Source organism: Sodiomyces alkalinus (assembly GCF_003711515.1).
Source record: "Sodiomyces alkalinus F11 unplaced genomic scaffold SODALscaffold_1, whole genome shotgun sequence".
NCBI classification, from domain to species: domain Eukaryota; kingdom Fungi; phylum Ascomycota; class Sordariomycetes; order Glomerellales; family Plectosphaerellaceae; genus Sodiomyces; species Sodiomyces alkalinus.
The window spans coordinates 1,347,386-1,373,223 of NW_021167079.1; the positions used below are offsets into that span (position 1 = coordinate 1,347,386).

Below are 25,838 nucleotides of genomic sequence, written 5' to 3' on the forward strand. Positions count from 1 at the left end.
ACACCGCCAAGCAAAGCCTGGAATTTATTAGAGGTCACGCGTTCTTCTGATCGTCCGTTTGCCTTGCTTCACTCACGCCTTGCCCTGACTGGATTAGGCCAACGACCAACAGGGCTTGCGATGGTTTAATACCGGGAAACCACGTCACGCGTACCGAACACGGAGTAATACAGCATCATTGTCTACGAAAACGATATTTCAGGCTTCGGTCGACCAGTACCTATGAACGGCCAAAGACACCCCCCCCAATGTCCGTCTTCGCGCCGCACACCTGTGTAATCTGTTGCATTCCTCTTTTGCTCGCCAGTGGTTCCAGGCAGTAGACATGCGTCATTTACTTAGAGAAACGACAGGACACTGCCAAAGAGAAAAAGGAGGGGGGGGGAGGGGGAGCATCGCAACTAAAGCATCCAGTCTTGTCCAGGCCGCTATCTGTCTGTCCATATACTCTGTCTCTTCGAAAAGTCAATCGTCGTGCACAAGTCTACCATCTCTTTGCTTTTCGGCTTAAGAACTGTTGGTCTTCGTGGCTGCCTCCTTGGGCGGTTCGTTGGCCGTCTCGGCCTCCTTGGACGGCGCCACGTCCGCATTCATAGATACTTCCGGGCACTCGGTCGTCGTATTGCCGCCGACGCTATTCGGTTCCTCCTCCAGCATACCGTCCGCTTTCGCAGGTTGCGTGTCGTCGCCCGGATCGCTACCGGCAGCCGGCGATTCGCTCTGGGCGAGATTGAGTTGCGCTTCGCGCACGATCTTGTCCGCCTCGCTGACCTGACCGCTCTGCGCCGGTTTCTCCACTCCGAGCGCATTCTCCTTGTCCTTTTGCGTCTCGAGCAGCGCGGCCTTGTCGAACCGCACAGTCATGCAAGACAGGTTATCCGTGCTGAATCTGTTGAGCGCATGGTCGACCAGGAGTTTCGCCGCATCTGTCGCGTCTTCAACATCGCGGACAAGGTCAACCGCCTCCTGGTCAGAACAGACATCCCACAGCTGTAGATGATTAGCTAAACTGTCCACACGGGAGGATGGATGGGGAGGAGAATAAAAAAAAAAAAACTACAAAAAGAAAAGAAAGAGAGGACAGCAAAAGGCAGATAGATAATCACTCGCGTAGCTGGTGCTTGGGGAAATACTTACGCCATCACAGGCTATAATGATGAATTCATCCGTCTCCGGGTGAATCACAGTCTCAGTCGTGTAAGGATGACCCGTGACGAGGCCCTTGATATAAGCGTCGCCCAGAGCCCTCGTCACCGCCAGGACACCATTGACTCGGTTGTTGAGGATCAGGCCTCCCGCGTTGGCAATGCGCCTGCCTTCGTTTTCGTCGCTTCCCTTGTGATCATATGACAGCCGCAGCGCCTTGCCCGACCGGCAAAGTATGATGCGAGCGTCGCCCACATTGGCCGTGTAGAGGACACGCTGCCGGAAAGCCGAGCTCTTGAGTTTCGTATGTGCAGCCTCGCTGCCTGCGGCCGCTCCAAGCTCCCCACCAGCAGCACCCTCTCCGGTAGCAGCCTGGGTCTTCGCCGCGGCGGCAACGGCCGGGGCGATGGCCTGGGAACCCGTGGCAGACTTGTCGCTGGCAACGCGGTCCTCCCAGCGCAGGACGGCAATAGCAGCCGTACAGCCACTGTTCTTAAGCGGCAGCTTCTCTAACTGGGCATCGACGGTTGTGAAGGTTTGATCGAGGAGCTCGGGAATAGGCATGTTGGGATTCCTCCGAATAAGATCCTCGAGAATGAGGTGCAGCTTCTTGCCGCACCAGTCGGCCGCGAAGGTACCAGCATGACCGTCGAAGATTGCAAAGTAGCCATTGTCCGTCTCCACCATATTTAAATCCGAGGCGGGGGGTGAGGACGTCGCGCCGGTAGTTGTGGTCGAGGGGTCCTTGTCGTCGCAGTCGGCACGCGTTTCGGATTTGTTGCCCTCGACGGCAGGTGCAGGAGTGTGAAGAAAGTTGTACAGAAAAGCATGGGTATCCTCCATCGTCCGGCGGCATTTCTTGTTTCTATCTTCCCAAACACCGACACGGAAGGTGGAGCGAGGCCCGGGGAGGGACTCGCCGGCCGAGTTATTGTGTTGACCCTGAGGCACGGCGAGTGCCGGGTCTTGCTTGCCGAGCTTCTGGAGGGGACTTTGCGAGCTGTCCGAGTTGGTGCGACCGACCTGTCCAAAATTCAACGTGTTTTTCGCTGAAGCGATCAGGCTGCTGGCTCGGCTCTGGACGCCGCTGGCCCGCCGTTTTTTCTTGTCCGCGGAGCTGCCGGTGTCCTGACGTCCCGGAGGGCTTCCATTGCCGCTTCTCTTGTCACCGCTAGAGACTTGGTCGGATGCCTTGGAGGAGGAAGAGCCAGCGGCGTCGGGCGGCGAGGGGGAAGGCTTGGCGTCGGCGTCCTTAGACTCGCGGGAAGCCGTAGGGTTGGAGCCACCACCGAACATTCTGCTCAGCAAACCACTCCCGTGACTGGAGAGGCTGCGGCGCTTGCTGCCTGCCAGCTTCGTTGATCTCGGAAAGACGAGGGGGAAAGGGTTCTTGTTTTCGGTGGGCTCGGAACTAGAAATGGTTTGGGTTCCGGTAGGAAATCGAATGCGGGGCACCAGGATCGCGAATTTCGGTGTATGTCACCAGTGGCGGAGACACAGCGCGAATCGGAGTATTCGCGCCGAGACGTTTTCTTTTCTTTTTTTGTCCTCCGCTGTTCCTTCTTTTCTTAGGAGAATGTCCCAAAGTTGATCAAGGTTCAAAGTGCGAGCTGAATCTTGGTATCCTTTTTTGGTGGGAAACCCCAAGATGTCAGAGGATGTTTTCACCGTACAGTTGGACAGCTGTGATCAAGTATTCCACTATGGTGAAGCAACGTAGCGGTTAGTAGGGGTTGCGACTGTCCCGTGTAAGGTGCTAGCTACACGTAGCCCACGGGTATCTTAGATCGTATGGGCCCGAGGGTCTGCGAGGGGAAACGAAGGGACGGGACAGCAAGGTGAGAACGAGGTAGAGTAATGGGAAAGGAGGATTTCAGAGGTGGGGGGAAGAATAACGAGATGTGACAAGGATGGAAAAGTGGCACAGCCCCGGAGTCTCGGCGGCTAGCCGAGTGGTCCCCTTTAGAAGGGACTGAGGCAGCACTTCACGAGAAAATGATGACGAGGATGGAGGCGAGGGAAGAACAGGACGAATTGCAAAGAGGATAGAGAACGTACGGAAGATATCCGTATGACTGAATAAGGGATCCAAGTAGCAGGAAGCTGGGTGGCAATGACGATAGACCAGTCGCTTTTGGGCTCTTCGCTAAGTTCCCGCTGTCTTCACGAACATACCAACTAAGGTATCAAAAATAGGCATTCAGCAAGCAAGGTAAATATCTAATTATGGTGGCAGAAAGATGAAGAGAATCTGGGGAAGGATGGACAAGGTATTTGGGGCCTAATAGTGTGGGTGGTTACTAATAAAGTGCTCTGGGCAAGGGTCCATCAATAGTGACGTAGAGCGGAAAGAAAGCGGTCCGGAAATGAGTAGTGTGAGAAGCGGAGCTGCCCGTAGGCATTGTGCACCCGAGTGACGTCCTAAAAGCACCTGAAGGGCAAGGGCACGCAACTTACCTACATTGTCTCAAGTCAATGCAGCAACAAAGAACCTGGGGCAGATCCGTCACCTACCCAGTACAGGGCCAGGCCTGACTGTGTTCTATGATAGTATGTTCCATCAACCACTACCTAATAAGCTTACCAAGAGAGACCAAAGAACGAACGATGAACATTGATATTGAGCAACCTTCTTACAAATTAAATAATCTTAATCCTGGGAACAACACACTGGAATGGTGGCCCAGACTAGCGGATAGGAACCACTAACATTATTTTGCCTTGGTAAGGGGGACTCTGATGCTTCTCCGCGGAAATCGTCACATCTAAGGTAGCTACCTACCTAAGGTAGGTAAGGTACCTTACTGTAAACTTGTCAAGTAAACACATCTCTATGCCCAGCGTAACCGGCCCCAAGAGTAGCATCCTCCACATCATCCGACATGCCTGCATGGCTACAACAATGCAGGCAAACGCCAGCAGAAGTGCGTGCCTGACCTGTACACACAAAAGAATTTCTCCATAAACTCCAAAACGCCTTTGTTGGTGGTAGAAGACGCACAAATGATTCCCTGCCCCATGCCGCAACTTCCAAGTCATAGCTGGCTATCACGGCTCCCCTTTTATCGCCTGAGACTGTCTAGTCGGGCTTGAAGTTCATCGTCCGCCCCGCTGCTACCCCCCATGCCTCCATCGCCCCCGATGGCCTGCGCTACCTTCTGTTCTTGCACCGCATTCGATTGCACTCCGACGGGCGTGTCTCCGAGCTGTATCTGCTTCGTTAGCACCACTCGGGCTGTCGACGGACAAACCCCCATGAGGCCGGCAGGGTAGGGTCCCACGTACCGCTGAGTTCAGGTCAACGCCAATCTCCTCCAAGACTTGTTCCACAACCTCCTCGCTTTCTTCTTCCGCGCCCACATCCATGGCGTCGTCGATCGCATCGTCCATCATCTCTTGCCTTTGCTCCATCACGTCGTTCTCTCGCTCAAATTCCATAGCGATTCGCTGCAGGGCGGGGAGGTTCATCGACCGGTTCATGCTCCCCAAGGCTACCGTAGCTCCTTTCATTGCCTGCATCATTTGCTCGTTGGTGCGGTATGTCTTTCCGTGCGAACCATGTCAGTTCTTGTGGTCGTTGTCGGAAACGGATGGATGAAGGGGGGAAGCGAAAGGGGAAGATGCGCCGTACCTGCAATCGAAGAGAGATCTTCTGAAGCTGGCTTTTCATGGAATAAAACTTCTCGATATACCTAGTCGCGTCACGTACGTTAGCGCAACAATCGGGGAGGCTCCAGGAGAGGTGTGCCTACCTTCTAGTCCGAACGAGATCCTTGGCCTGGATTTTGCAGGCGCCCATTTGACCCTTTTGCGCACTCTGCTTGATCTGTCCGATCAATGTCTTTTCTTGCTTCTCCAGTTTCACACGCATCTGGTCAAGCTCCCTTATCGCCTTGTCCAGCATGCGCTGATTCTTCCGCAGACGCTCGGCCGGCGTCATGCGCTTGCCGAACATATACTCGAGGATCTATGCTACGGCATTAACTGGCTGCTGCATGAAATGAGGGGGAGGGTGGGCTGTGCTTGCGCAGGGGTGATGGGTCGCCTCGTACATTCATGGTGTTGATACCGGCACTGGGATTGCAGAGATGTAGATCGATAAACGTCTCGCGTGGTGCGCTGTCGCAGAAGGGAGGATTTTGAAGGCAAGTAAATCTCAGAAACTGTGATTAGAGGGAAGAAGCGAGACGAAAGAGGCTACCGCAAAGGATGCCGAGGGGCGGTAGAGTGTTCACAACAGCAAGCTGGATGATCAATGAAGCCTGCTTGGCCGAGAGCCGCCAACCTTGCTCTACGGATAGGATGGATGGGGTCATAATTCACAGGTACAAGGTCTAGGTACCTGACCTGGCCGATAGATAAGATAAGAAGGCTAACATGACTAAGCAGAATCAGGGTTGGATGAAGCGCAACCTAATTGAAGTTCTTCCGCGGCAAGATTCTGAAGCCGGAGCTGAGATTTTCTAGGTCCTCTTACTTCGCATGACATCTCCTAGAGAAGATGAAGTCTGCTGCTGTGCTGATGACTGGTGTCGCCGCGGGATATGTCCAAAATATGGGTTTGTTCAAGACTTCATATATGTTTCCAGGTCACCATAGATAGCACCCTGGCGCACGAAGTAACGAGCGTTCGAGAGGGTGCAATGATATATTCTATAGGGCTAATAAGTAGGCAACGATTTACCGCTTACATCCCAAATATTTTCATACAGTCACTAAGGTATGAGATTACTACAGAAAGGAAGGGACAGTAAAGGACGAGTCTCGCCATGTATTAAGCAGATTCCTAGGATATTACCATCCGACTCAACTACTGTTTATTTTACGGCATCTCACTGCCACCTCTGTAATTACCCCAACAGATTCTATGTCCCGAGTTGAAAACTGGGGTAAGTTGGTGGACATCCTCCGAGTACCTAAGTGTAAAGTGGATTTCTCGCCGCATCGATCAACTGCCTTGATATTATAGACTTCCCGCAAGAACTTCAGAAACTGTCCATCTGATGGCGAGCTCATGCCGCTTTTCCGCATAACAGCGTGCAGAACTTCATAAGGGACAGATGGAAGGTAGCTATTATCCCCTGAGGTAAGTGGAACTTGGATGTTGTTTTTTAGTGGCCACTTCGGCGCTCGTAATCCACACCACCCGAAGAACAGGTACGAAGTTATAGCTACAATCAGTACGGATTATTAAGCAGTTGATGTGGCTTCATGTGGTAAGCCAATCAGAGTGTTCGTCATGATGAGGGGAGATAATTTGCCGCTCAGACCAGCATCATGCAAGTGGCACCAGGTCGTGGCAAGACGCGGCAGACAAAAACTATTATTCTCCCTCGAACATCAATTTCGACGTCACCTACTCCGTACTCGCGTCCTTCGACCATGCGGACTACCACCACACACCAACCACGACGATGAGCCAGGATTACTTCTCCGGAAAAGGCAAGGCTCCTATGAGCCAGGAGGCTCAGCCCGACAATGAAGATGCAGCTGCGGGGAGTCCGACGCCGACTGTCCCAGCTGACGGCCCACCGCAATTCGTGACCGTCGGCTCCGGTTCCACCTCTGTCCACGCTGCCCAACTTCAAGCGATGCTCGATAGAGACTCGGGTTACGGCGGTAGTATCGACGGAGGTGATGGCCACGTCTCGACTCTCGGTCGCGACCATGCAACGCAACCCGACGTCGATAGGCGGTACCAGGCCGGCGCCATCCACCAACTATGGTACAACCAGCACCGTTCGACCCTTGGCCGTTCTATCACCAAGGTTGTCGAACTTTTGAAACACCTGCAGCAGATGAACGCGCAATGGCCGGCACATTACCCATCGGTGCAACGAACGGATAATACACCAACCCCCGGGTCGTCTTCACGCCCCACCTTCCCTCATTCTTTCTCGACAACGGGCAACAAATCTCAGTCCCGTCCCGCCTCGCCTGTGCCCCCTCCCGCTCTTCGAAGAGCTATGACAGCAGCAGCAGATTCGCACGATGAAGCGGAATCGAGCAGGGCTTCGGAAAACAGACCGCCCGAGGAACCGAGGCTAGTCACACCTCAGATCGCCCAAGACTTCTCCGTCTTGAAGCTCGATCTCAAACTGGGATCTCTATACCAAGCGGAACTCGTGCACTCGCTCGAAAAGACTTCTATCGCTTCCCTCCTCGACGGTCAGATTAGCTCCAGCATTCGGCACCTCATGAGTCTCCGAGAACGAATCGAAGATACATCCAGCAAGGTCCTCATCACCGGCGACCTGAACGCAGGCAAGTCGACCTTTTGCAATGCCCTTCTGCGACGAAAAGTTCTTCCGGAAGACGAGCAGCCTTGTACGGCCATTTTTTGCGAGGTATTGGACGCAAGGGAAAATGGCGGAATCGAAGAAGTGCATGCGGTGCATAAAGATGCAGTCTATAATCGACATGACGAGACGACATACGACGTGTTCAAACTATCAGAGCTGGAAACGATTGTGGTCGATAATGCGACATATACTTTGTGCAAGGTCTACGTGAAGGATGTGCGGACCATCGACGAATCGCTCCTCAACAACGGGGTGGTGGACATCGCCCTCATCGATGCCCCGGGCCTCAACTCAGACACAACCAAGACCACGGCTGTTTTTGCGAGGCAAGAAGAGATTGACGTGGTCGTGTTTGTGGTTTCGGCCGCTAACCATTTCACCATGACGGCCAAGGAATTCATTTGGGCGGCAGCAAAAGAGAAGGCATACCTCTTTATTGTTGTGAACAGCTTTGATGCCATCCGAGATAAGGGCAGGTGCAAGAAGATGATCCTCGAGCAGGTGAATGGGTTGAGCCCACGCACCTTCAAGGAGTCTGCGGAACTTGTTCACTTTGTTTCGAGCAATGCCGTTCCGGCGGCTCCGGGCGGGGCGCCTGGTGGCAACGGAAGCTCAAGCGGCGGCGGTGGTGGTGGGGATGACGACGACCCAGGCCACGATCCCAAAGGCAAAGGCAAAGATGTCGATAAAGTCCGAGATTTCGAGAACTTGGAACAATCGCTTCGGAGGTTCGTCCTAGAGAAGAGAGCAAAGTCGAAGTTGGCACCGGCCAAGACGTACCTGCTCAACATACTCAACGATGTCCATACCCTGGCAACAGTCAACGCCGATGTTGCCCAGGGAGAGCTTGATCGGGTGACGCGAGAACTCCAGGAGATCGAACCGCAGCTCGCATCGAGCACGAAGGCAAGGTCACAGACGGGAGAAGAGCTTGACCAAACGATCGAGGCGACTTGCAAGGACGTTTACGACTACACGAGGACAACGCTGAATTCGGCCATCACTCGCGTCGGGGACAGCAACCACGGTGTACAGTACCGCGGCTTGTTCGCCGCATTCGATTACGCCGAAGAGTTAAAGGAGGCCATGATGGCACACATTTCCGAGTCGGTAGCTGGATGCGAGGAGCACGCGAGGATGAAGACTGTCGCTGGCGTCAACGTTATCAAGCAGTTGGGCATCCTGCATGTTGGCAACGATTTCCAGAATCTTACTTTCCGACCTGACGTTATGTTCAAGAGAAAGCGGGATTCCCTTGCCAGGCAGGTCGAGATCCCCACGGAAGTCTGGGACTTTGTGGATTGGTCCACCATCTTGCAGCAACAGGAGAAGGTCGCTGGTACGGGCATGGCGCTTACCCTGGCCGGTGCCATTTTGCCTCGTGCTGTTGGCCTGGATACGGGCTGGATTAGCCATGCTTTCAACGCCGCCAAAATCATGGGCAACGACAACCTACGCCGGCTTCTCCTCCCTGGCATCTTTGCTGCTGGTAAGCGAATGCTCGGCCCTTTTTTTCTGCACCTTTTTTTCTTTCCCTTTTCTTTCCTCTCTCTAACCAATGATTTCTTCTAGCAATCGCGGCCGGCGCCTATGTGATCAGCCAGATCCCCAACTCTCTACCTCATCGTCTATCGAATAAAATCTCCATGCAACTGGCGTCCACCGATTACGTGCACGAGAACTCCACACGTATCTCAGGTTCGGTCCGCAAGGTTCTCCGCATCCCGGCCGACAACCTCCGCTCTGGACTGGAGCGGAGCGTCAAGGACCTAGGGGAGAGGCGCGAGAAGACGGTCAAGGTGCGGGGGGAGAGCGAGGTGGCTCTCAAATATTTCGGCAACTTGGTACGGAAGAGCGCGGAACAGCGGGCACAAGTCGACCGTGTGGACTTGGATTCGCCGCCTCCCGATGCCGCGGCTGCACTACAGGCCCATTGAGTGTTTCGCTCGAGTTAGAGCAGAGGAAAATCCAAAAGTAGGTCGGAGAGGTATGTATAATGGGAATGACTTGTTTTTTTATATTTTTGTCTTTTTTTCTTTTACTCAACACAGTCACGAATTGGCATTGTGGGCATGGCGTAAACGGTACAGGCCTATTCTTTGCGAGACAGCAGACAAAACCGTCCCCTGTCTCACCCTCACCTTGTTACCTTTGCACCATGGAATGCCTAGGTGTAATAAACCTGCGATTCTTGTTCCTTGGAGGCGTTCATTCCCCTCCCCTCTCCAGTTGGTGTAGTTATTTTTTCTTCAGTTGGTAGGGCAGTCCTTAGGATGGACATTCGCTACCTAGAGAATATTACTTTTTGCAATCAGCAAATCGTCTTGGCGTGCTATCTGGCGATTTCGTATTGGTGTTGTTTATACAATGAATATATGCCAGGAATCTTCAGCAGCGGCAGAAGTTGGGTAGGGAATTAGTTGACGATAAACGCATCTTGGCCGATCAACCTAGGTTGGATATTAATTAGGGACAGGCAGCAGGGGGAAAAGAAGGGAGCTGAAGATGGGAAGACCGAACAGGTTCTTAGTATGATGCTCTTCTTGCTTCTTCCTCGTGGCGCATGTTCTGTGATCCCGTGAAGCCTGAGAAGGGAGATCTACGAAGCATTACTCCGTGCTTCTTACCGTTCTACGGTTTCCAGAAGTTCCAGAAAAGATAATGTAAAAGGTACCTACCTACCTACCTATCTGTACCGTCGTAGGCATAGATGTTGTACATATTCGTACAACGTAATTTCACTTTGGCTCGGGATGAGCTGTTTCAAGCGAGTTGATACACAGTGAAAGATGCATGCCAAGACCTTAGACCAGGGCTGGAGGCCCAGGAGTTAGTTGGATCACACTCGATTCCTGTGCATCTTTGCATTTTGTATCCGTGTTGTCCTTCCTATACCACGAATGTAGGCCGGCAGTGGTATGAAAATCTGTCTGTAGAGACAAATGATTAGGGTAATGAGCTTCTTCTGTCGCTGCTTCACTTTCTTGGGCAAGCGAATGACCAGTCCAGCGGGAAGCAATTAATATGCTGCGGTATCATGTAAGTAGGTAATATGGGAATTGCATTCAGGGGCAACGAATTAATATCCGAAGTACTAAGTACTCCGTACCTTCGGTAAGGTACCTTACCTTGTGCAAAGAAAAGTAATCCTACCTTGGTTTAGTGTAAGGACGGTTGTTGCATTGGTGGAGTTTCACCCCTGGCAAAGGAAGAAGGAAATACCAGGAAGAGTTGCGAGGCCCAAGCTCCCCCGAGAATCATTAGGTACCTGATCCATACGCCGTATCTGTACATACATGTGCAATGGAAATTCTAGCGCCAATTGACGCGTGATATTGTCCTTTGGCCCCTTCTAATAAGTTACCATTTCGATTCGGCTCTTTGGGTCTGGTGCTGGACAATGTACTTCGTACTCTCAGGTGCCTTCCATCCTAATCTCCTATCTCTCCTCAAATGTGACCATACTTTTTTTCCTCTTCGCCTGTCGCCCAACTTTTGACCCTACCTGTCTGTCCTTGACTGTACTCTCACCCCTCGTTCAGGGTCAACGTCGAGCAACTACCAGCACCGGTCGTGACGGTCCTTCGCTTCGTTTTGTCTTTACACATTGTACTTGTCTCATAAACACACTCCCTCTTTTCTTCTTCTTCCCTCGCTTCTTGTCAGCCAACTTTCTATCCCCCCTAATCTTCCTACCCAATTCAATTCCACTCGACGCGCCGCAACATTCCACGCCTCAACCCTCGGTTCGTCCCTCAACGACAACCCATCTTCATCGTCCTCTTCGCCGCCTCACTTCTCGACGCAGCACTGCAAATGCCCTCCTCGTGAAAAGCTACAGCTGGCTTTCTCGCCCATCCGACGCCTGACATTGATACATGCGAATTGCTTGCATCCTCTTCCGGCTACCCCACATGCCGTCGTACTGCCCTCGCCCCTGAACATCACAACTTCTCACGACCAACGACTGTCGACTGTTCATCCATCGACGCACTCCAGCGACGGGGCTAATTACTGAGGGTTCTGCGCTGGTTTTCCTGCTACTATTCGTAGGCGCCGAACCAGGCACATCAGAATGTCCCTGAATGGTCTGGACGACCCCAAGGTCAGGGAGGCCCATGAAGCGGCTGCTGCTGAACCAGGAGGATGGTATGCCGTACATCCCTCCCCCGAAAATTCCCTGTTGTGTACCTCGGATTGGAAGAGCCCCAAGTCGGCGCCATGGCTTCGAGTCGTACCTCTGTTCGACGCGTTTCTTGGCGTTTCTTCTTCTTCCTTTTTTTCTTTCGCTCTTTTCTTTCTTTTCAATTGAATCCAGTTTGGTGGGCGATTCCGACTGATTGGATACAGGTTCCTTCTCAAGTATGCCAGCCGCGATGAAGTCGATCTGCTGGCCCGTGGCAACGGCGGCATCGTCGAGATGCGAAACAACATCGCCCAGTACGAGGAGAAATCCCCCTTGTTCGGTTTTCTCAGGTACCGCCGCCGCAACGTCATCATCAAATACCTTCCCGAGGACTGTTCGCGGCTGATCCAGGGTAAGTTGAATCTCCCCTGCCCTCACGTGCGAACAGTGCCACGATTGTCCACGCTTCGCGTATTGGATATCGAAGGCGCTGTGGCGCGAAAAGGGGCATCCCGGATCAACAAAAATATTTGACTAATCGAACCGGCTTTGTACAGCCCGCGTAACCGTCCATTTCAACGCCGTATGCGAAAAGTTCACGCCGTATAACACCCTTTTCTCCATTTCGACGGCCAAGGAGCTCAAAGATACGAAACTGTCGGCGGCCTGTTCTCTACATGCCGCCTCTGGTTCAACGTCGTCTTCGACGAGCTCCCTCCGCGGGAGGAGGCTGATGGAAATTGCCGAAGAAGAAGAGGAGGAGCAGCGATCCAACAAGAGGAAATCAGCGGTACCCGAAGATGACATGGAACACGAGGATGATGCACCTGCCGTACCGTCAGATACACCACCACAGTCCCCCGAGCCTCCAGTAACCCTGAACTCGGAACTGGCTGCGTCCCCCGAGGAACGGAGGTTCTCGCCCTCTTCCGACCCGCCTGATTTCGTCGGGGCTGCACGGCCAATTTCGCCCACCCAATCCATAGATAACGGCAGGCCCATGTCGTCTCAAACTGCCCGTCCCGAGCTCTATGGTTATTCCAACTACACCTACGGTAAACCGAAAGTGAAGCTGGCCCCGCGACCTTCGATCGACGTGAGTGGCCGACCGAAAACCGCTGGGAACTTCAGACCCGTCTCGCAGATGCCGGCCGGTTTCAAGCTGTACTCCAAGGGTTCCAAGAGACAGAAATCGCGTGACGAGGACGTTCTGGAAGCTCCACAGGACGACCTTAGTTCGCATGTTGCATTTGGTCCTTCCTCCAATGGTCCCTCCGACTCCCACTCCATTTCCCTCGGCGAAGACCTGACAAAACTGCACACCGATTCCATCCGCCCTGCAACCAGCTCCGGCGCTTCCGCCAAGTCTCCCACGATGTCCAGTTTCCCCGGCTCTGCCAGACCGACGATGACGCCTGAGAAGGCGAGACTGATGAAGGCCATGCAGTTGCGGGAGAAGAAAAAAATGATGATGAGCACGCAGCCTGTAGAGACTACCGGTTCACCCGATGCTCCGCCGGGAAATACTGAGGACGGCAACTTCGACGGCGCCGGCAACGACGATGCACGGCCAGCAGAGCAATTTGGCACCACCGTCGACAATGGACTCGAACCGCTTTCGGAAGAAGATGAGCGACGCCTGTCCATGGCTAAGCTGGACTCTGGCGTCGTAGCGGACGTGTTCTCGACATCGCTTCCCACCGATCCATCCGAATCCACGCGCAGCGATTCGGGCCCCGCATCCCCGCTCATTCTATCCTCGGAGCCGGACCAGTCGACTAAGGCATCGTCGCTATCCGAATCGACAGACGAGACGGTCCAAGAAACCCAACCGAGAAAGGAACTCGACGGAATCGAGGACGCAAATCCGAATACTGGGGAAGACCAGACGACTCCGGCCCTGTCAGATACCGCAGTGGTGATCATGAACGAAGACGAATCCCCCAATGCACAGCAGACTGAGGAGAAACAAGGGGCGACCGATGACCGGGACTCGGAGGAGAAGGCCGGTGCTTCTGAGCCAGTCCAAGACGAGCCCTCCAAGGAAGTTGAGGCGCCACAACAAGGATCTGACAACGGCACGACTGAAATATCGTTGACCCATCTCACTCCTGAGCTCCCCAGCGATGCAGCCGTGACACCAGCCGTGGCCCTGTCAGGCAGCTCAGCCGATGAAGAGAACAAGACCGAAGAAGCTGTTTCGAACCAAGTTGATAGCACGCCAGACTCGCCACAGCGGGCATCCAAGTTTGCGATTCCCAAATCCAAGTTCTCGACGCACGATTCCAACAACTCGACAGCGCCAACTTTCGATCTGCGTATGACGGCACCCAACGCGGTGGAAGACGACGCGCCGGGAGCAGCATCCAGCCTTGTCATCGACGCTGACACGGGCGAAGAAGCAGTTCTCTCAAAGCCCTCGAAGCACAAAGTCGCGGTGGAGCCAATCCGTACCGACCTTGCTGCGACAAACAGACGGCCGATTTCACGCCTCTCCGATGATGAGGACCTTATGAACGAGCTTCAATCGGCGCCCGTGGAGCAAGCGCAACCCCTACTTGTCTCAAAGTCGCCTGTCACGCCGGTCTTTCCCACCAGACAAGCTGTGGAGGGTGTTGGTGGCATGCAGAGTGGCAAGGAGGCCGCCCCTCGAACCGTTGTCCGGACCATCTCGAATCCCGTTCGGGGCAGTTTTCTCGCGCCAACGGATGTATCCCAGAGCTCTGCGCGGTCGGTGTCTTCAGGTGCCGCATACCTACACAAGATCACGCAGCAGCAGACATCCAGCCACCAAAAGAATCTCGCCAAGAGCGGCAAGCTTGGCTCCAACATCTCGCAACGAATCAAGGCCCTGGAGAAGCTCTCCAGCTCCTCTGACAAGGATGCGTCACCACGAGGCGGCGTGCCGTCGTCGACATTTTTCGCCGTGCGTAAAACGAGTACGCGAGACCCATCACGCTCGCCTTCGCTGGTGGACCGCGCCAGTTCGTTGACCCGCGGAAGCCCCACGCGCTCGGTCATTTCCGAGTCACGGGATGGTTCTCCGGAACTCAGGGTCCCGCGGGAGAGGTCCGGATCGGTTGCCAGCCGGCTGTCAATGTTTGAAGTGCCGTTGGTGCCACCCGCTCATACGATGCCACGAGGCCAGCCGGAATCCGTCTCGGTGACGGCCCGGATTATTCGAGACAGCAGCCAAGTCGGAAAGGCGGCTCCGCCGCCCAAGGACCCGTCGGAGTTTAGCCGTCTGGACTTGAAGGTGTCCCCCCTTGAGGTGAACCATCAGAAGGCTACGCCGCCAGGGCTAGCTCCTGCCTTTGACGCAGTCGAGGCGTCGCCGTCCAGGGAAACGATCCGCGAGAGGAGGATGTCCAAGGAGAAGCGCCGGTCGCAGTCGATGGATCCCGCCGGTGGCGACAGCGACGTCAAGTCGCGGCGTTCATCGCTGAGTGTCGTCCGGGGTTTTATCAAAGACCGGCGCAAGAGCCTGACTTCGGCCTCGACAGACGTCTTGGCGGCGCCGGGCCTTGCAAGCCCGGCCCAATCGCCCTCGCGCCCTTCTTCGACGAACCACAGCAACAGCAGCTTCCCTCGGCGACTTTCCATCAGCAGCCGGCGATCCTCGGTCAGCCGGGACGGCGGGACTCCCGCCATGTCGCCGTCGATGTTTACGGAAGGGAGCGCTTCGGGCGACGACAGCAAGTCCACGAACAGCGACAAGAAGAAGGGTAGGGCTGGACGGTTCATGCGTCGGCTTTCTTCCTCGTTTGCGTCGAGCCGGAATAAGAATCTCGCTCCGACGACCATCTCGCCGACGGTGCATGAGGAGGACCTCCCCGAGGTGGCGGCGACGAATCCGCGATCAAACCAGCAGCAGCAGCAAGCCCAGCCTCAGCAGCCGTCGGTCGTGTCGTACATGGGTGACGTGAACGTGCAGTTCCCCGATAACCTGCTGTGGAAGCGGCGCGCTATGTGTCTGGACTCGCAAGGGTTCTTGATCCTGAGCGCGTCGACGGCGACGGCTCCTTCCCGGGACAAGTTGGCGGGAGCCGGGGTGAAGCGGTATCATCTCAGCGAGTTCCGTAATCCGTACACGCCGGACGTGGAGGTGCAGGAGCTGCCGAACAGTGTTGTGCTCGATTTCCTGGAGGGCTCTGGATTGCAGATTGCCTGTGAGGACCGGGCGGGCCAGATGAACGTCTTGCATAGTAAGTACATTGATTGAGAGGGGAGAGAGGGGAAAGAGAGAAAGACAGCGATGAAGACCTTGGTGGGGGGGAGTTCTTCTTTGTCTTCTTTTTTTCTTCTTCTTTTTCTTAACGGGCTCAACGAGTGCTAACCTGAATCTCCCTAGTTCTCCAAGAGGCGCATCAGAACCACACATCGTTTGGTCAGTGATCCGGATACCGATTCTTGAGCCCGACTCCGAGGGTATTCGCACGGGTCGACGCAATCACCGCCCTCCGACCATCCTATTCTAAAGGCCCTTCTTGTCTCTCGTTTCCTCTCTAACCCATCCCCAAACCCTCATATCTTACCGATTTTCTCTTTGGCTGGGATTGGAAGACAGCATGGCTATGCGCGATATAGCCGCCTTCTTTTCTTTCTCTTTTCTTTGTCTATTAAATAACCACCACCATGGTACGACTATTTGATGCCGTTCCATGACACGCCGGATTTCGTTTTATTCTATATTTTACTTTTTAGTCTTACCTTTTATAGTGCTCTTCTAGAAGAGGGACCTTCGGCTTGGTCGTCGCATTGCGGCTTTGTCAAAACTGAGCTTCTTTACCAAACATGGTACTTCGCCGGTAGACTCGGATGTTTATTTTATTTATATTTTCTTTCTCGTTGGGGACTCATTTCGTTCTGGAAAACGATACCACCGCTGCAGAAAAAAGAGGGAGGTTTCGGGGGATCATTGGGTCAGGCTTAGCTTGACTGACAAGTCAGAAGTTGTCCAAGCAAGGAATATGTATTGGTTAAAGAGAGCGCTCCCCTACGGTCGTCATCCGTCGTTGGATTTCTTTAGGCGTATCCGCAAGCCAAAAAGACAAAGCTGGGCATAAGAAAAGAAGTTGGTTTCGGTGTGAAGAAGTAAATAGCGGGGGTGGTGATATTTATATGCCTAATCAACACTTCTTGGGAGCTTGTTACAGTCACACTCCTCTGTTCCGGATGCGGTGATGTTTTACGAAGGACTCCGTCCGTATGATCGTACCTCGCTGGTCGCTGTCGCTGTCAGGGCTGGGCGCCAAGATGTTAGAGGCCTTGGCATAGGTTGTTGATGGCGTGAGTGCCCAATCACATTTCGCCCTGGAGCTCAACAGCTGGAGGACAAGCTTTTGCCAATGCTGCCCAGACTTTGGGGGTCGTCGCCGCACAAACGTCAACTTCCTCCCTGGTTGGTAAGGGAATTAGACGACATATACCCGGATACCTACCCGGGTTTGGCTGGTTATAGGTCAGAGCCCGATGGACTGGTCAGATGTCCGAAGTCTTAGAACATTATGTTGACAGCGATATCTCTGTCCTGGCTCTGGTTAGTGCAAAATTCTCTGTTCGAGCTCTGACCTATACCCACCCCTACCAGGGTAGGTAGGTAGGACAATGTCTATTTCCACGTGCAGATGGTGGCCGCCCAGGGGAAATTCATCAGTTAAAGGCAATTCAGGTCCGGGCGCTTGCCGGCAAACGGCTTCTTGGCCTGTTATCTGTCCTTGGTTGGTGATCAAACTCCCACTGGGGGTGACTCGTGAGTGGTTCCTTTAGGCTTTTCGTGCTTGGTCCCATCGGAATCCTCCTTATAGCGCCGGTATTCGTTCCGACCAAAGAGAGCATCAACTCTACTCCGTAAGAGTACGGTAAGGTAAGGTAAGTCTAAGGTAAGTACTTGGTACCTAAGTACATGAGACCTAAGGTACTCAACCCCAAGTAATCCGTACCTATACTTACTCGCTCCGGAGTAGGAATATGGGTGAAGTCATCGGCACGATATCCGAGAAAAGGATAAGGCAGGTAGAAACGAGAATCCCCCTAATCCAAGCCCCACGCCTTACAGCTCCAAGGAAGGCGTGACTCGTTAATATAGGGTATGTACTCGGTATTCCTCCGATATCCTCTGGTCTTTGGGTAGCCCCTGCTTAAGGTAAGGTAGTCGGAGTAAACGGGAAAGAAATACAAGAGTACGCGAATTATGATATTCGCCTCCCCCAGCTCGGAACATTTCTTCACTCCTCTCTGACGCTCTTCCGTCATCCTTTTTCCTTGTCGTGTCCCACACAACGGCCTATGTTGGACTTGGGGTGATATCGATTGAGCTATCTTGTCTCTTTTTTGCTGGCGTCGACCTTATGAGACATCGTGATATGTTTGTCTCGACTTGGCTACCCGAGTTTAACGTCGGTGTTTATCGAATCATACCCATTGCATCAAACAACGGCAACCATTGCGTTTTCGTTGCGGGATGAACTCGTCTTGTTTTCTTGTCTTACAGATATCGGTGAAGCACAGCAACTTAGTCGATCTGGGATTCAGGAGACCTGTTTCTCCCCTCTTAGGGGTCCTCTGTTGAAGTACCAGCCCGGGGAATCCCCTTCAATTTCGACGAGACGAGCCAGCCAGCATAGCCGACGACATCTTGGATTCTGGGGGAACTTGGCCTGAGATCAGGAAAAAAGAAAAAAGAAGAAAGAAAGAAAGAAAGAAAAACCGGAAACCGACCCTTCTAACTCGTCATCTCAGTCTCTTTACTCACCGCAATGGCGTGGGAACACCTGTCTATCACTAGGCCCCATTTGGTCTACCTTATCCTCGGCGGCTTCACCTCCCTCTTCATGCTTTGCTCCACGATAATAAAGGAACGCATGTATATTGGTGAGGCCACCGTCGCTACCATTTGCGGCATTATTTTCGGACCTTATGCTGCCAACCTCATCAACCCGGGCTCCTGGGGGAACGTCGACCTTGTTACCCTGGAATTCTCGCGCATCGTCCTCGTTGTCCAATGCTTCGCCATAGGGGTCGAACTGCCCAAATATTACATGGAACGTCACTGGAAGTCCGTTATATTCCTGCTGCTACCCGTCATGACCTATGGCTGGCTTATCGTCAGTCTCTTTATTTGGTGGCTGATCCCCCCTCTGGACTGGCTCGGGAGCCTTGTTGTCGCCGCCTGTGTCACCGCCACCGACCCCGTCCTCGCGTCTTCCGTCGTCGGCAAGGGGAAGTTTGCCAGGAGAGTACCCAAGCATCTACGCGACCTCCTGTCCGCCGAATCCGGCTGCAACGACGGCATGGCTTTTCCCTTTGTCTACCTAGCCGTCTACATCCTACAGGCACACATGGATGCACGCGAGACCGTCTTCCACTGGTTCGTCTATACCATCTTGTACGAGTGCATCTTCGGAGCCATCTTTGGCTTCGTTGTCGGCTACCTTGCCCGCCACGCCATCAAGTTCTCCGAATCCCGCGACCTCATTGACCGCGAGAGCTTTCTCGTCTTCTACTTCGTCCTGGCTCTCTTCTGCGCCGGTGCCGGGAGCCTGCTCGGTATGGATGACCTACTGATTGGCTTTGCCGCCGGCGTCGGCTTCTCCAACGACGGCTGGTTCTACGAAAAGACGGAAGAATCCCACGTGTCCAACGTCATCGACTTGCTCATCAACTTGACTTACTTCGTCTATCTCGGGACCATCATCCCCTGGCGCCAGTACAACGATGTCGCCCGGGGACTCGCCGCCTGGCGCCTGGTCGTCCTCGCCATTCTAGTAATCCTCTTCCGCCGCCTCCCCATCATGATGGCCCTGAAACAGTTTATACCCGACGTGAAGACCTGGCGAGAGGCTATGTTCGCCGGCCATTTCGGTCCCATCGGCGTCGGCGCCATCTTCATCGCCATCCTTGCCCGTGCCGAGCTCGCCTACGAGACTGCCGTCCCCCTCTCCGATAGACCCCCGCAGGACATTGAGCATTACACCCTCGTCTCGCTCATCTGGCCCATCGTCACCTTTATCGTCATCTCATCTATCATCGTCCACGGCTCGTCCATCGCCGTTTTCACCCTGGGCAAGCGCATCAACACCCTTAACCTGACCATGTCGTACACCACATCTCCGGACGAGGGTCCCTCGTGGATGAGCCGCCTGCCCCGCATCTCGTCGCAGTCGAAATCGCAGTCGAAATCGCAGCCGCCGCCTTCCACCTCCACATTGCAGGAGGACCTCGACATCCCCGATTTGCCTCCGGGAACGCTGCCTCCCATCGGCTTGCCGAGACATTTCCTTCGACGACAGGTCGAGGCCGAGGGTCCAGAAGAGAGCGCTCGGACACGGTCACAGTCACCCTGGGGAAGACGGCGGTCTCGACATCCAGATGCCGGACCCGGCGGTCCTATCTCCCCATCTGCCGTTTTCCCGACGCATAGGGATGGAGACGCAGCTATACCGACTGACGACGGAGGAGAGCCCTCTACTCCTGGCGCCGCCTCCTCCGGGAGGGCAGAGATAATTCCAAGAGAGGATGCCGTCGAGCGGCTGTCCGAGATGACGCCGGTAAGTCCGACACCGACGGAGCCCTCACAGCACATACAGGTCTACCAGGAAGGTAGAGGAGGCATTTTCGTCGAAAACGAAGAAGGAGATGTCCTCGCCCTCGAACAAGTACCGGGACATGATGGAGATCATCACGTTCATGATAACCTGAGAGGCGGCGCCATCTTGACTGCAGCTGTCCAGGACAAACCGGAACCAGGGCTATCTCGTTGGCAGTCGCTCAAGAGGGGGTTTAGCAATGTCTGTACGCAAGAGAGAGAGAAGCGCAGGCTCAAAGATGCCGCCGAGAGGAAACACAAGCCGGCGAGAGCTTTTCAGTTTGGAAATACGGTGGGCTATCAATTTCTTCTCACTAATTCACATGCGATGAAAGGTGATGAACGACATGACTGACATTCTCTTCACAGATTGTTATTGAAGATGAGGCAGGGGAGGTTCTTAAGACGTACGAACTGCAGCCGCCGGAAGAGAAGCAAGGTCCCGATCTGATAGGACAATGTCGGAAGTATCTAGGTATCGGAGGACCATCTACTCGACTGCCGAGGCAGCAAGAGTCAACAGCCGAATCCAGTGCGGCGGTCAAGCGCACAGCCAGCAGGACGGGATGGTTCCACGGAAGCGGCGATGCAAAAAACGACGATGGTCAGAAGGAGAAGAAGAAGACGGCCGACGGGCAGAATACGGACAATAAGCATGTCCGGTTCACGATTGGCCAGACCGGGAAACGCATGACAGAAAGGGATTTCATCCTCGAGGTGCAGAAGCTGGACCCCAAGACTCGGCGCGAGGTAGTGGCGCAGTCCTCGGCGTCTCAGCCCGTCAAGGCCATCGCGAGTCGGGATCTGTCTGAGCTAGTCGCGAATAGTACACCGTCGCCAAAGCTGCATGCAGCAAAACGGCCACTACAGGAAATGCGAGAAGGGTCAGACGGGACACAGAACGAGTCGCAGGATCAGAAGGAAACCCGTAGGAAGGGGAAACAGCGTGATACACCTGCTAGACCGTTTACCGGACCCAGCGCCGACAACGCCGATAACACGGAAGAGACATCGGTGGAGAGAAGACGTAGGGAAGCGGCGATAGGGATAACTACCTCCGGAGATGGGGATGGAGACGAAGAAGGGGAGGAGGGTGAGGCGTCGACAGGATCCCACGCCAGGAGGGAAATTCGATTCGCCGATGACCTGGAGCAAGGGAATGGTCATCAGAACGGACGGGGAGCGATGTGATGGCAATTGGATCAGGCGGTTTGTATAGATTGATGTGGTTTTGTTCAGCTGCATGGCGCTTGAAGCCTCGGTCTTTAATTAATACTATTTATTTATTTTTCTTTTTCCTTGGGCACTGTCCTCCGACGGTTGGTGCGCTACTGAGACGATATTCTCCCTTACTCCCGGGCTGGAGGCCGGGGAGTCTATTGACACCCCTTTCGGGAAGACAAAGGAGCGCCGTGCTACAGGACATCCACCTACAACATAAACACAACGTCGATAGACATGTTTATATATGTCAGATCCAACCCCATCAGGCCTCCATGGTGGTATGTAACGTAAAGTCAGCCTTTCGGAGAGGCGCGATCGACCGAAAACCAATACGAACGACATCTCCATCGTCCAACAGCTTGTTTTCCCCCTATCCTGCTTCAGTCCTCGCCTCAGCACCTTGTTATCTATTCCGAGTCTGGTCCCCTAGTTATCATCCCTGGAAGAGGCGATATTTTCTCACGCTTTTTTTTTTCTTTTTTTTCTTTTTTTTCTTTTTTTTTTTTTTTTTGGTTTCACTCGTCAGAGACGAAGAAGAGTGGCCAAGGGCTGCCTACCCCTCGCCGGCGGTTTACTGTCAACCACGGAAAAGCCAAAAACCAAGAAAAGCTGGAAGATGTATGGTGGTGAATTCGCTTTCGTACGGGTAGCGCCTGCAGCGAGGCCGGGGGCAAGGAGGGGCCTGTCCGATTCACGAGTTGGAGAGGGTCGTTGTCGGTACGGAGAAGAAGACGGGACGCCAGCAGGACGGGGCGGAGATACCCGTCTAAGGGCGGGAGAGACGTCTCTGGTTCCGAAGGGGGATTGGCGGCCCTGTTATGATGATGGTGGTGTTGGGGGGCAGTGGATTGAAATGAAGACATTTTCGGCGCCGTGATGAGTCGGTGTTTGCCTCTTTGTCTGCTTTTACGCTCGTCCGTCGACTGGCTCTCTGCATGATGTTAGAAGGGGGGGCTGACTTGGGAGCACAGAGGGTGAGTGATTCAAGACGTTGGGGGGAAGGGCAGGGTGGTATTTGCTCTCGGGCGCGACGCGAGTCGTCCTGAATCGATATGGGGGGGGGGGTCAAGCGTTGACTTGACGTGAACGGTTTTATCAAGAAAGGTGGTGAGTCTTATATCTCTCGTTCTGCATAGTCCTTTGGCTGATGATTGTGTCGGGCTTGTGAGGACTTTTTCAGTAACGAGAATCGATATGACGGGGCTTGCCTGGTCGTACAAGGGGCGTCGTCGTTGCTATACGGGCCTGGCACAAGAGTGGTCATACTGAGAATTGAATCACGGATTGCATATACCACGAGTGATGAAGTTTGTCGGGAGCAGAGACAACTCAGGAGATATCAGCAGGTCTCAGAATCAACTTGCTTCCGGGAGAAGTATATAAGAGGGAGCGACGACAGCGGTGAGCTAACCTTTCCTCCTTCTACTTCTGCTACTACCAGAGCAAGACAATCGCCGCTGTAGCACTCAGTCTCTGAAACCAACATTACAACTACGGCGCAGAACGACAAGGGCATAGAGTAGGGTTCTTTACTCGACACAACATTACCATCACAGAGGACAAAGGTCGCATCGAACTGCTGGGGCAGCCCGACGACATGGTTCCGCGAGGGACGCCAAACACCAGTGTACCTCCCTGGCGTCAGTCCCAGGGCAGGCCGCAGCAAAGCGATGAATACGGGACTGCTTCCGACTCTGGTGGTGCGCAGCAAGGGGATGCCGGACAATCGTCTTGGTTTCGACAGCGACACGGGGGACGAGGACGGCAACGCCAGGACCTGGCATCGACGAACATTCCACTCGACCCGCACCCCTTCACGGGGGGAAGGGCGATGGAGGATCTACAGGAACTCCAGCTACGACTGCTCCGGGATTCGTACGTACGAAGCCAGGGATTCCCTTCGGGACTCGTTCCCGTTCGGGGGCCCCCACTACCCCAGTGGCCGGACCATCCGGGCCTTCCATTGCCCGGGTTGATGCTGCAGCCGGACGTCTTTGGCGGCTACGCAATTCCCATGGGGCAGATCGCAGTCAACCCCCTGGGAACCGTGCTGGAGCAGTCGGAAGCTGCATTCCGAGATTCGCCTGCTTCGCAGGGTCACGGGGGACGGACGAACCAGGGTCGTGGCGGTGGCGGTGGCCGTGGCGGTGGACGAGGACGAGGACGAGGTCGGGGTCAGGGTCGGGGTCGGGGTCGGGGTGGTGGCCGTGGACGTGGCCGGGGTTGGAGTCGCGGGTGGCGCCGGGATGGGAACCAGGACCGAAGTTGGTCTCAAGCTCCATCGACGACGACGATGACGACGATGTCCCAGGGCCGCAGCATGGCGGGCACTAACACGCCGTCCCCGCTCACGGTCTTTCCTCATCGGCCCAATAGTGCCCGGCCACCGTACCAGAGCGGTGGTGGCCTCTCGTCTAGGGTGAACGTCTTCGGATCCCAGCTCGATTCTGATCGGACGACGGCGTCCGTTCGTGAACCGAGGGGCCGCCGGGGATCTCGGGTATCGGGGACAGGTCGCCAGACCACAATGCTTCCTCATGGTGTGCAGGTGGTGATTTCCGACACGACTTCTTCGGATGACGACAGTGGTGGCGGGGTCGAGATTGAGGATCCCTTTTATTTGGAGGAGTTTATCCCCAACCGATGAAGGGGCAGGACTATATGTGCTTCTTTCTCGGGTGTGTTGTGTGTATTGTGTATTAGGGGGTTTCACCACAGAGTCAGTCCTGGAAAGTCTTGGTCCTAGCATAGATACCTCAAGCGCCAATTTTGGATGTGAACTTTGCAGCAAGTTGGTGATCACTGGTAAAACAGAACAGTCCCAGTACCTGTAACCGTTGTTATGGACTCGACCCCCTGGCTGCGGCATCTGAATCGGCAGTTTATCGAGGCCAAAGCTGATATGCGTGTCTTGAGATGTCGGCTCCGAAAGTGAGATGGAGTAGATGTAAGTACCTAGTACTAAGGTAAGTAGGTAATCAAGTAAGGTAAGGTGAGATAATCAATGGGAGAAGTGCCTACCTTAGGTGCCCGGCCCGGGTACTGCGAGATTTTGAATATCACCAGAAAGTACCTAAAGTATTCCGTATATTCCGTATACCTCTGGGGGAAGGTGGTAGACAGCAGAGTCCATTGTCCATTGTTCATTGTCTATTGTCCATTGTCCATTGTCCGTTGTCCGTTGTCCGTTGACAAAGCAAATGTGGAAAGGCAAGTTGGCAAGTCGGGAATCGTATACTGTATCTTGTCAACTGCTCCTTTGCTCCCGATGTTATTGCACCGGCAACTGCAGGGTGCCTATCTTGCATTCCCCAGGAGGTTAAGCGTTTAAGCCCTAGGTACCTTATTCCGTAGATGGCAGTGAATTAATCAAATTCCTCTTAACTAAGGTACCCCGGCATGACCTGCAGGACCCCGTCTCGCAGAGTACATGTTGGGCCATCCGAAAGCATCAAAGCAATAAGAAGATGGGATAGGAAATCCCTAGGTCAAAGATTCAATACGATTTAACAGGTTCTGCGTGCGCCAGATGTTAGTCTCTTCTACCCGGATCTCTTTCAGATCATTCATCTCCAAACTGACTTACTTTGAAGTTCACCCATCAGAGGCATATCGACACTCTCTGCCGGACTTTTCATCTTCACTTCATCTTCATCTTCCCAGTTTTCATGTGAATTCTGGCAACTATGGCCGACGATCCAGTTCAACTCACTGATGACATTGGCTATCCCGGGTATCCCTATCCGACACCCACCACCTCCGTATCTCACGGCGCCGATCTTCATGTCTTCCGCGACTTTGTTTTTCACGCATCAGCAACCCAGCAAATATGGCGCGGCTTCCTCATCGGCTGCGGTCTGGGCCTCTTCGTCGCCCTCTTTTTCTGTTTCTGGGCCCCCTGCGTCCAGTATGGTGCCTGCGGCGCGCTCTCCCGCTTCCTGTTTCCCCACCGAGGGGATGCGCTCGATCAGCAGCAGCGCGAAGCCGATGAGCGTCAGCGTATCGTGAGTGAGCTGCCGACCCCGGAGAATGACCGGCCTCGGGGTCAGAGTTATGAAGAGGATCCCATGGTGCGGGACCAGAGCGTGCAGCGGTCTAGATTTGTGGATCGGCAGACGTTGATGCTTCTGAGTACGGGGAGGCTGTGACGGGTGGGCATCGGAGCGACAGAAAATTTGCGGTGGGAGGGGAGCTCATGCATCGAAAAGCTGAATTCCCATTGCAGCGGGACGATCTCGGGGTACTCGCTCCCAGAGTCCCAGTTGCACAGAGTTCCCTCTCGACAAAAGTGGGTGGGCTCATACGAAGGATCTCCCGCTGAAAGGCTGGAAGATTACGACTTATATCATTCTGCGAAAGAGATTGATTTCAATAGCCACATCCTTTGTCCCTGTTTGGGGAAGTTCGATTTGATACAGCGGAAGTTGATGTTGAAGCGTCGGGAAGGGTTGGT

The 25,838-nt window shown here is 54.1% G+C and overlaps 11 protein-coding genes across 11 annotated transcripts; 7 read left to right on the forward strand and 4 right to left on the reverse strand.

Moving 5' to 3' along the window:
* Positions 1 to 507: 507 nt before the first annotated feature.
* SODALDRAFT_266935 (PP2C-domain-containing protein) lies at positions 508 to 2,442 on the reverse strand (the record flags this gene model as incomplete). The annotated part of the gene is made up of 2 exons (XM_028607521.1): positions 508 to 990; positions 1,138 to 2,442. 2 exons carry the CDS (start codon positions 2,440 to 2,442, stop codon positions 508 to 510), a joined length of 1,788 nt encoding a protein of 595 aa, XP_028469922.1.
* A 1,396-nt stretch (positions 2,443 to 3,838) lies between these two features.
* Positions 3,839 to 5,443, reverse strand: SODALDRAFT_326279 (Snf7-domain-containing protein). The gene is made up of 4 exons (XM_028610128.1): positions 5,199 to 5,443; positions 4,899 to 5,113; positions 4,778 to 4,838; positions 3,839 to 4,689 (listed from the first exon to the last, which is right to left on the reverse strand). The coding sequence occupies exons 1-4, from the start codon at positions 5,202 to 5,204 to the stop codon at positions 4,261 to 4,263; spliced, it is 711 nt and encodes a 236-aa protein (XP_028469923.1). The 5' UTR covers positions 5,205 to 5,443; the 3' UTR covers positions 3,839 to 4,260.
* A 763-nt stretch (positions 5,444 to 6,206) lies between these two features.
* On the forward strand, positions 6,207 to 9,858 carry SODALDRAFT_347186 (transmembrane GTPase fzo1; the record flags this gene model as incomplete). The annotated part of the gene is made up of 4 exons (XM_028613291.1): positions 6,207 to 6,232; positions 6,262 to 6,303; positions 6,440 to 8,937; positions 9,021 to 9,858. 4 exons carry the CDS (start codon positions 6,207 to 6,209, stop codon positions 9,383 to 9,385), a joined length of 2,931 nt encoding a protein of 976 aa, XP_028469924.1. The 3' UTR covers positions 9,386 to 9,858.
* A 379-nt stretch (positions 9,859 to 10,237) lies between these two features.
* SODALDRAFT_354243 (hypothetical protein) lies at positions 10,238 to 11,466 on the forward strand (the record flags this gene model as incomplete). The annotated part of the gene is made up of 4 exons (XM_028613705.1): positions 10,238 to 10,277; positions 10,442 to 10,487; positions 10,991 to 11,044; positions 11,115 to 11,466. The coding sequence occupies 4 exons, from the start codon at positions 10,238 to 10,240 to the stop codon at positions 11,464 to 11,466; spliced, it is 492 nt and encodes a 163-aa protein (XP_028469925.1).
* On the forward strand, positions 11,236 to 16,097 carry SODALDRAFT_7869 (hypothetical protein). Its single transcript, XM_028615694.1, has 4 exons — positions 11,236 to 11,597; positions 11,799 to 11,986; positions 12,132 to 15,779; positions 15,926 to 16,097. Exons 1-4 carry the CDS (start codon positions 11,524 to 11,526, stop codon positions 15,967 to 15,969), a joined length of 3,954 nt encoding a protein of 1,317 aa, XP_028469926.1. The 5' UTR covers positions 11,236 to 11,523; the 3' UTR covers positions 15,970 to 16,097.
* Positions 16,012 to 16,553, forward strand: SODALDRAFT_7875 (hypothetical protein). The gene has a single exon (XM_028615696.1). It carries the CDS (start codon positions 16,226 to 16,228, stop codon positions 16,505 to 16,507), a length of 282 nt encoding a protein of 93 aa, XP_028469927.1. The 5' UTR covers positions 16,012 to 16,225; the 3' UTR covers positions 16,508 to 16,553.
* Positions 16,554 to 18,332: 1,779 nt separating this feature from the next.
* SODALDRAFT_341654 (hypothetical protein) lies at positions 18,333 to 21,394 on the forward strand (the record flags this gene model as incomplete). The annotated part of the gene is made up of 3 exons (XM_028613047.1): positions 18,333 to 20,258; positions 20,307 to 20,453; positions 20,531 to 21,394. 3 exons carry the CDS (start codon positions 18,333 to 18,335, stop codon positions 21,350 to 21,352), a joined length of 2,895 nt encoding a protein of 964 aa, XP_028469928.1. The 3' UTR covers positions 21,353 to 21,394.
* Positions 21,395 to 22,093: 699 nt separating this feature from the next.
* Positions 22,094 to 22,815, reverse strand: SODALDRAFT_7944 (hypothetical protein). Its single transcript, XM_028615702.1, has 2 exons — positions 22,548 to 22,815; positions 22,094 to 22,493 (listed from the first exon to the last, which is right to left on the reverse strand). Exons 1-2 carry the CDS (start codon positions 22,647 to 22,649, stop codon positions 22,152 to 22,154), a joined length of 444 nt encoding a protein of 147 aa, XP_028469929.1. The 5' UTR covers positions 22,650 to 22,815; the 3' UTR covers positions 22,094 to 22,151.
* Positions 22,575 to 24,211, forward strand: SODALDRAFT_7914 (hypothetical protein). Its single transcript, XM_028615700.1, has one exon. The coding sequence runs from the start codon at positions 22,983 to 22,985 to the stop codon at positions 24,030 to 24,032; it is 1,050 nt and encodes a 349-aa protein (XP_028469930.1). The 5' UTR covers positions 22,575 to 22,982; the 3' UTR covers positions 24,033 to 24,211.
* Positions 24,106 to 25,023, reverse strand: SODALDRAFT_354249 (hypothetical protein; the record flags this gene model as incomplete). Its single annotated transcript, XM_028613706.1, has 4 exons — positions 24,106 to 24,140; positions 24,203 to 24,308; positions 24,486 to 24,622; positions 24,972 to 25,023. 4 exons carry the CDS (start codon positions 25,021 to 25,023, stop codon positions 24,106 to 24,108), a joined length of 330 nt encoding a protein of 109 aa, XP_028469931.1.
* On the forward strand, positions 24,992 to 25,768 carry SODALDRAFT_326285 (hypothetical protein). Its single transcript, XM_028610129.1, has one exon. It carries the CDS (start codon positions 25,072 to 25,074, stop codon positions 25,531 to 25,533), a length of 462 nt encoding a protein of 153 aa, XP_028469932.1. The 5' UTR covers positions 24,992 to 25,071; the 3' UTR covers positions 25,534 to 25,768.
* The last annotated feature ends 70 nt before the right edge of the window (positions 25,769 to 25,838 follow it).

Coding starts and splice junctions, on each gene's coding strand:
- SODALDRAFT_326279 (XM_028610128.1), bottom strand. Junction 4,839..4,898: donor GATCTCGTTCGGACTAGAAG/GTAGGCACACCT, acceptor TGACGCGACTAG/GTATATCGAGAAGTTTTATT. Junction 4,690..4,777: donor AGATCTCTCTTCGATTGCAG/GTACGGCGCATC, acceptor TCGCACGGAAAG/ACATACCGCACCAACGAGCA.
- SODALDRAFT_7869 (XM_028615694.1), top strand. CDS start 11,524: ATGTCCCTGAATGGTCTGGACGACCCCAAGGTCAGGGAGGCCCATGAA. Junction 11,598..11,798: donor GCTGCTGAACCAGGAGGATG/GTATGCCGTACA, acceptor GATTGGATACAG/GTTCCTTCTCAAGTATGCCA. Junction 15,780..15,925: donor CCAGATGAACGTCTTGCATA/GTAAGTACATTG, acceptor GAATCTCCCTAG/TTCTCCAAGAGGCGCATCAG.
- SODALDRAFT_7875 (XM_028615696.1), top strand. CDS start 16,226: ATGCCGTTCCATGACACGCCGGATTTCGTTTTATTCTATATTTTACTT.
- SODALDRAFT_7944 (XM_028615702.1), bottom strand. CDS start 22,649: ATGACCACTCTTGTGCCAGGCCCGTATAGCAACGACGACGCCCCTTGT. Junction 22,494..22,547: donor TACTGAAAAAGTCCTCACAA/GCCCGACACAAT, acceptor ATATAAGACTCA/CCACCTTTCTTGATAAAACC.
- SODALDRAFT_7914 (XM_028615700.1), top strand. CDS start 22,983: ATGGTTCCGCGAGGGACGCCAAACACCAGTGTACCTCCCTGGCGTCAG.
- SODALDRAFT_326285 (XM_028610129.1), top strand. CDS start 25,072: ATGGCCGACGATCCAGTTCAACTCACTGATGACATTGGCTATCCCGGG.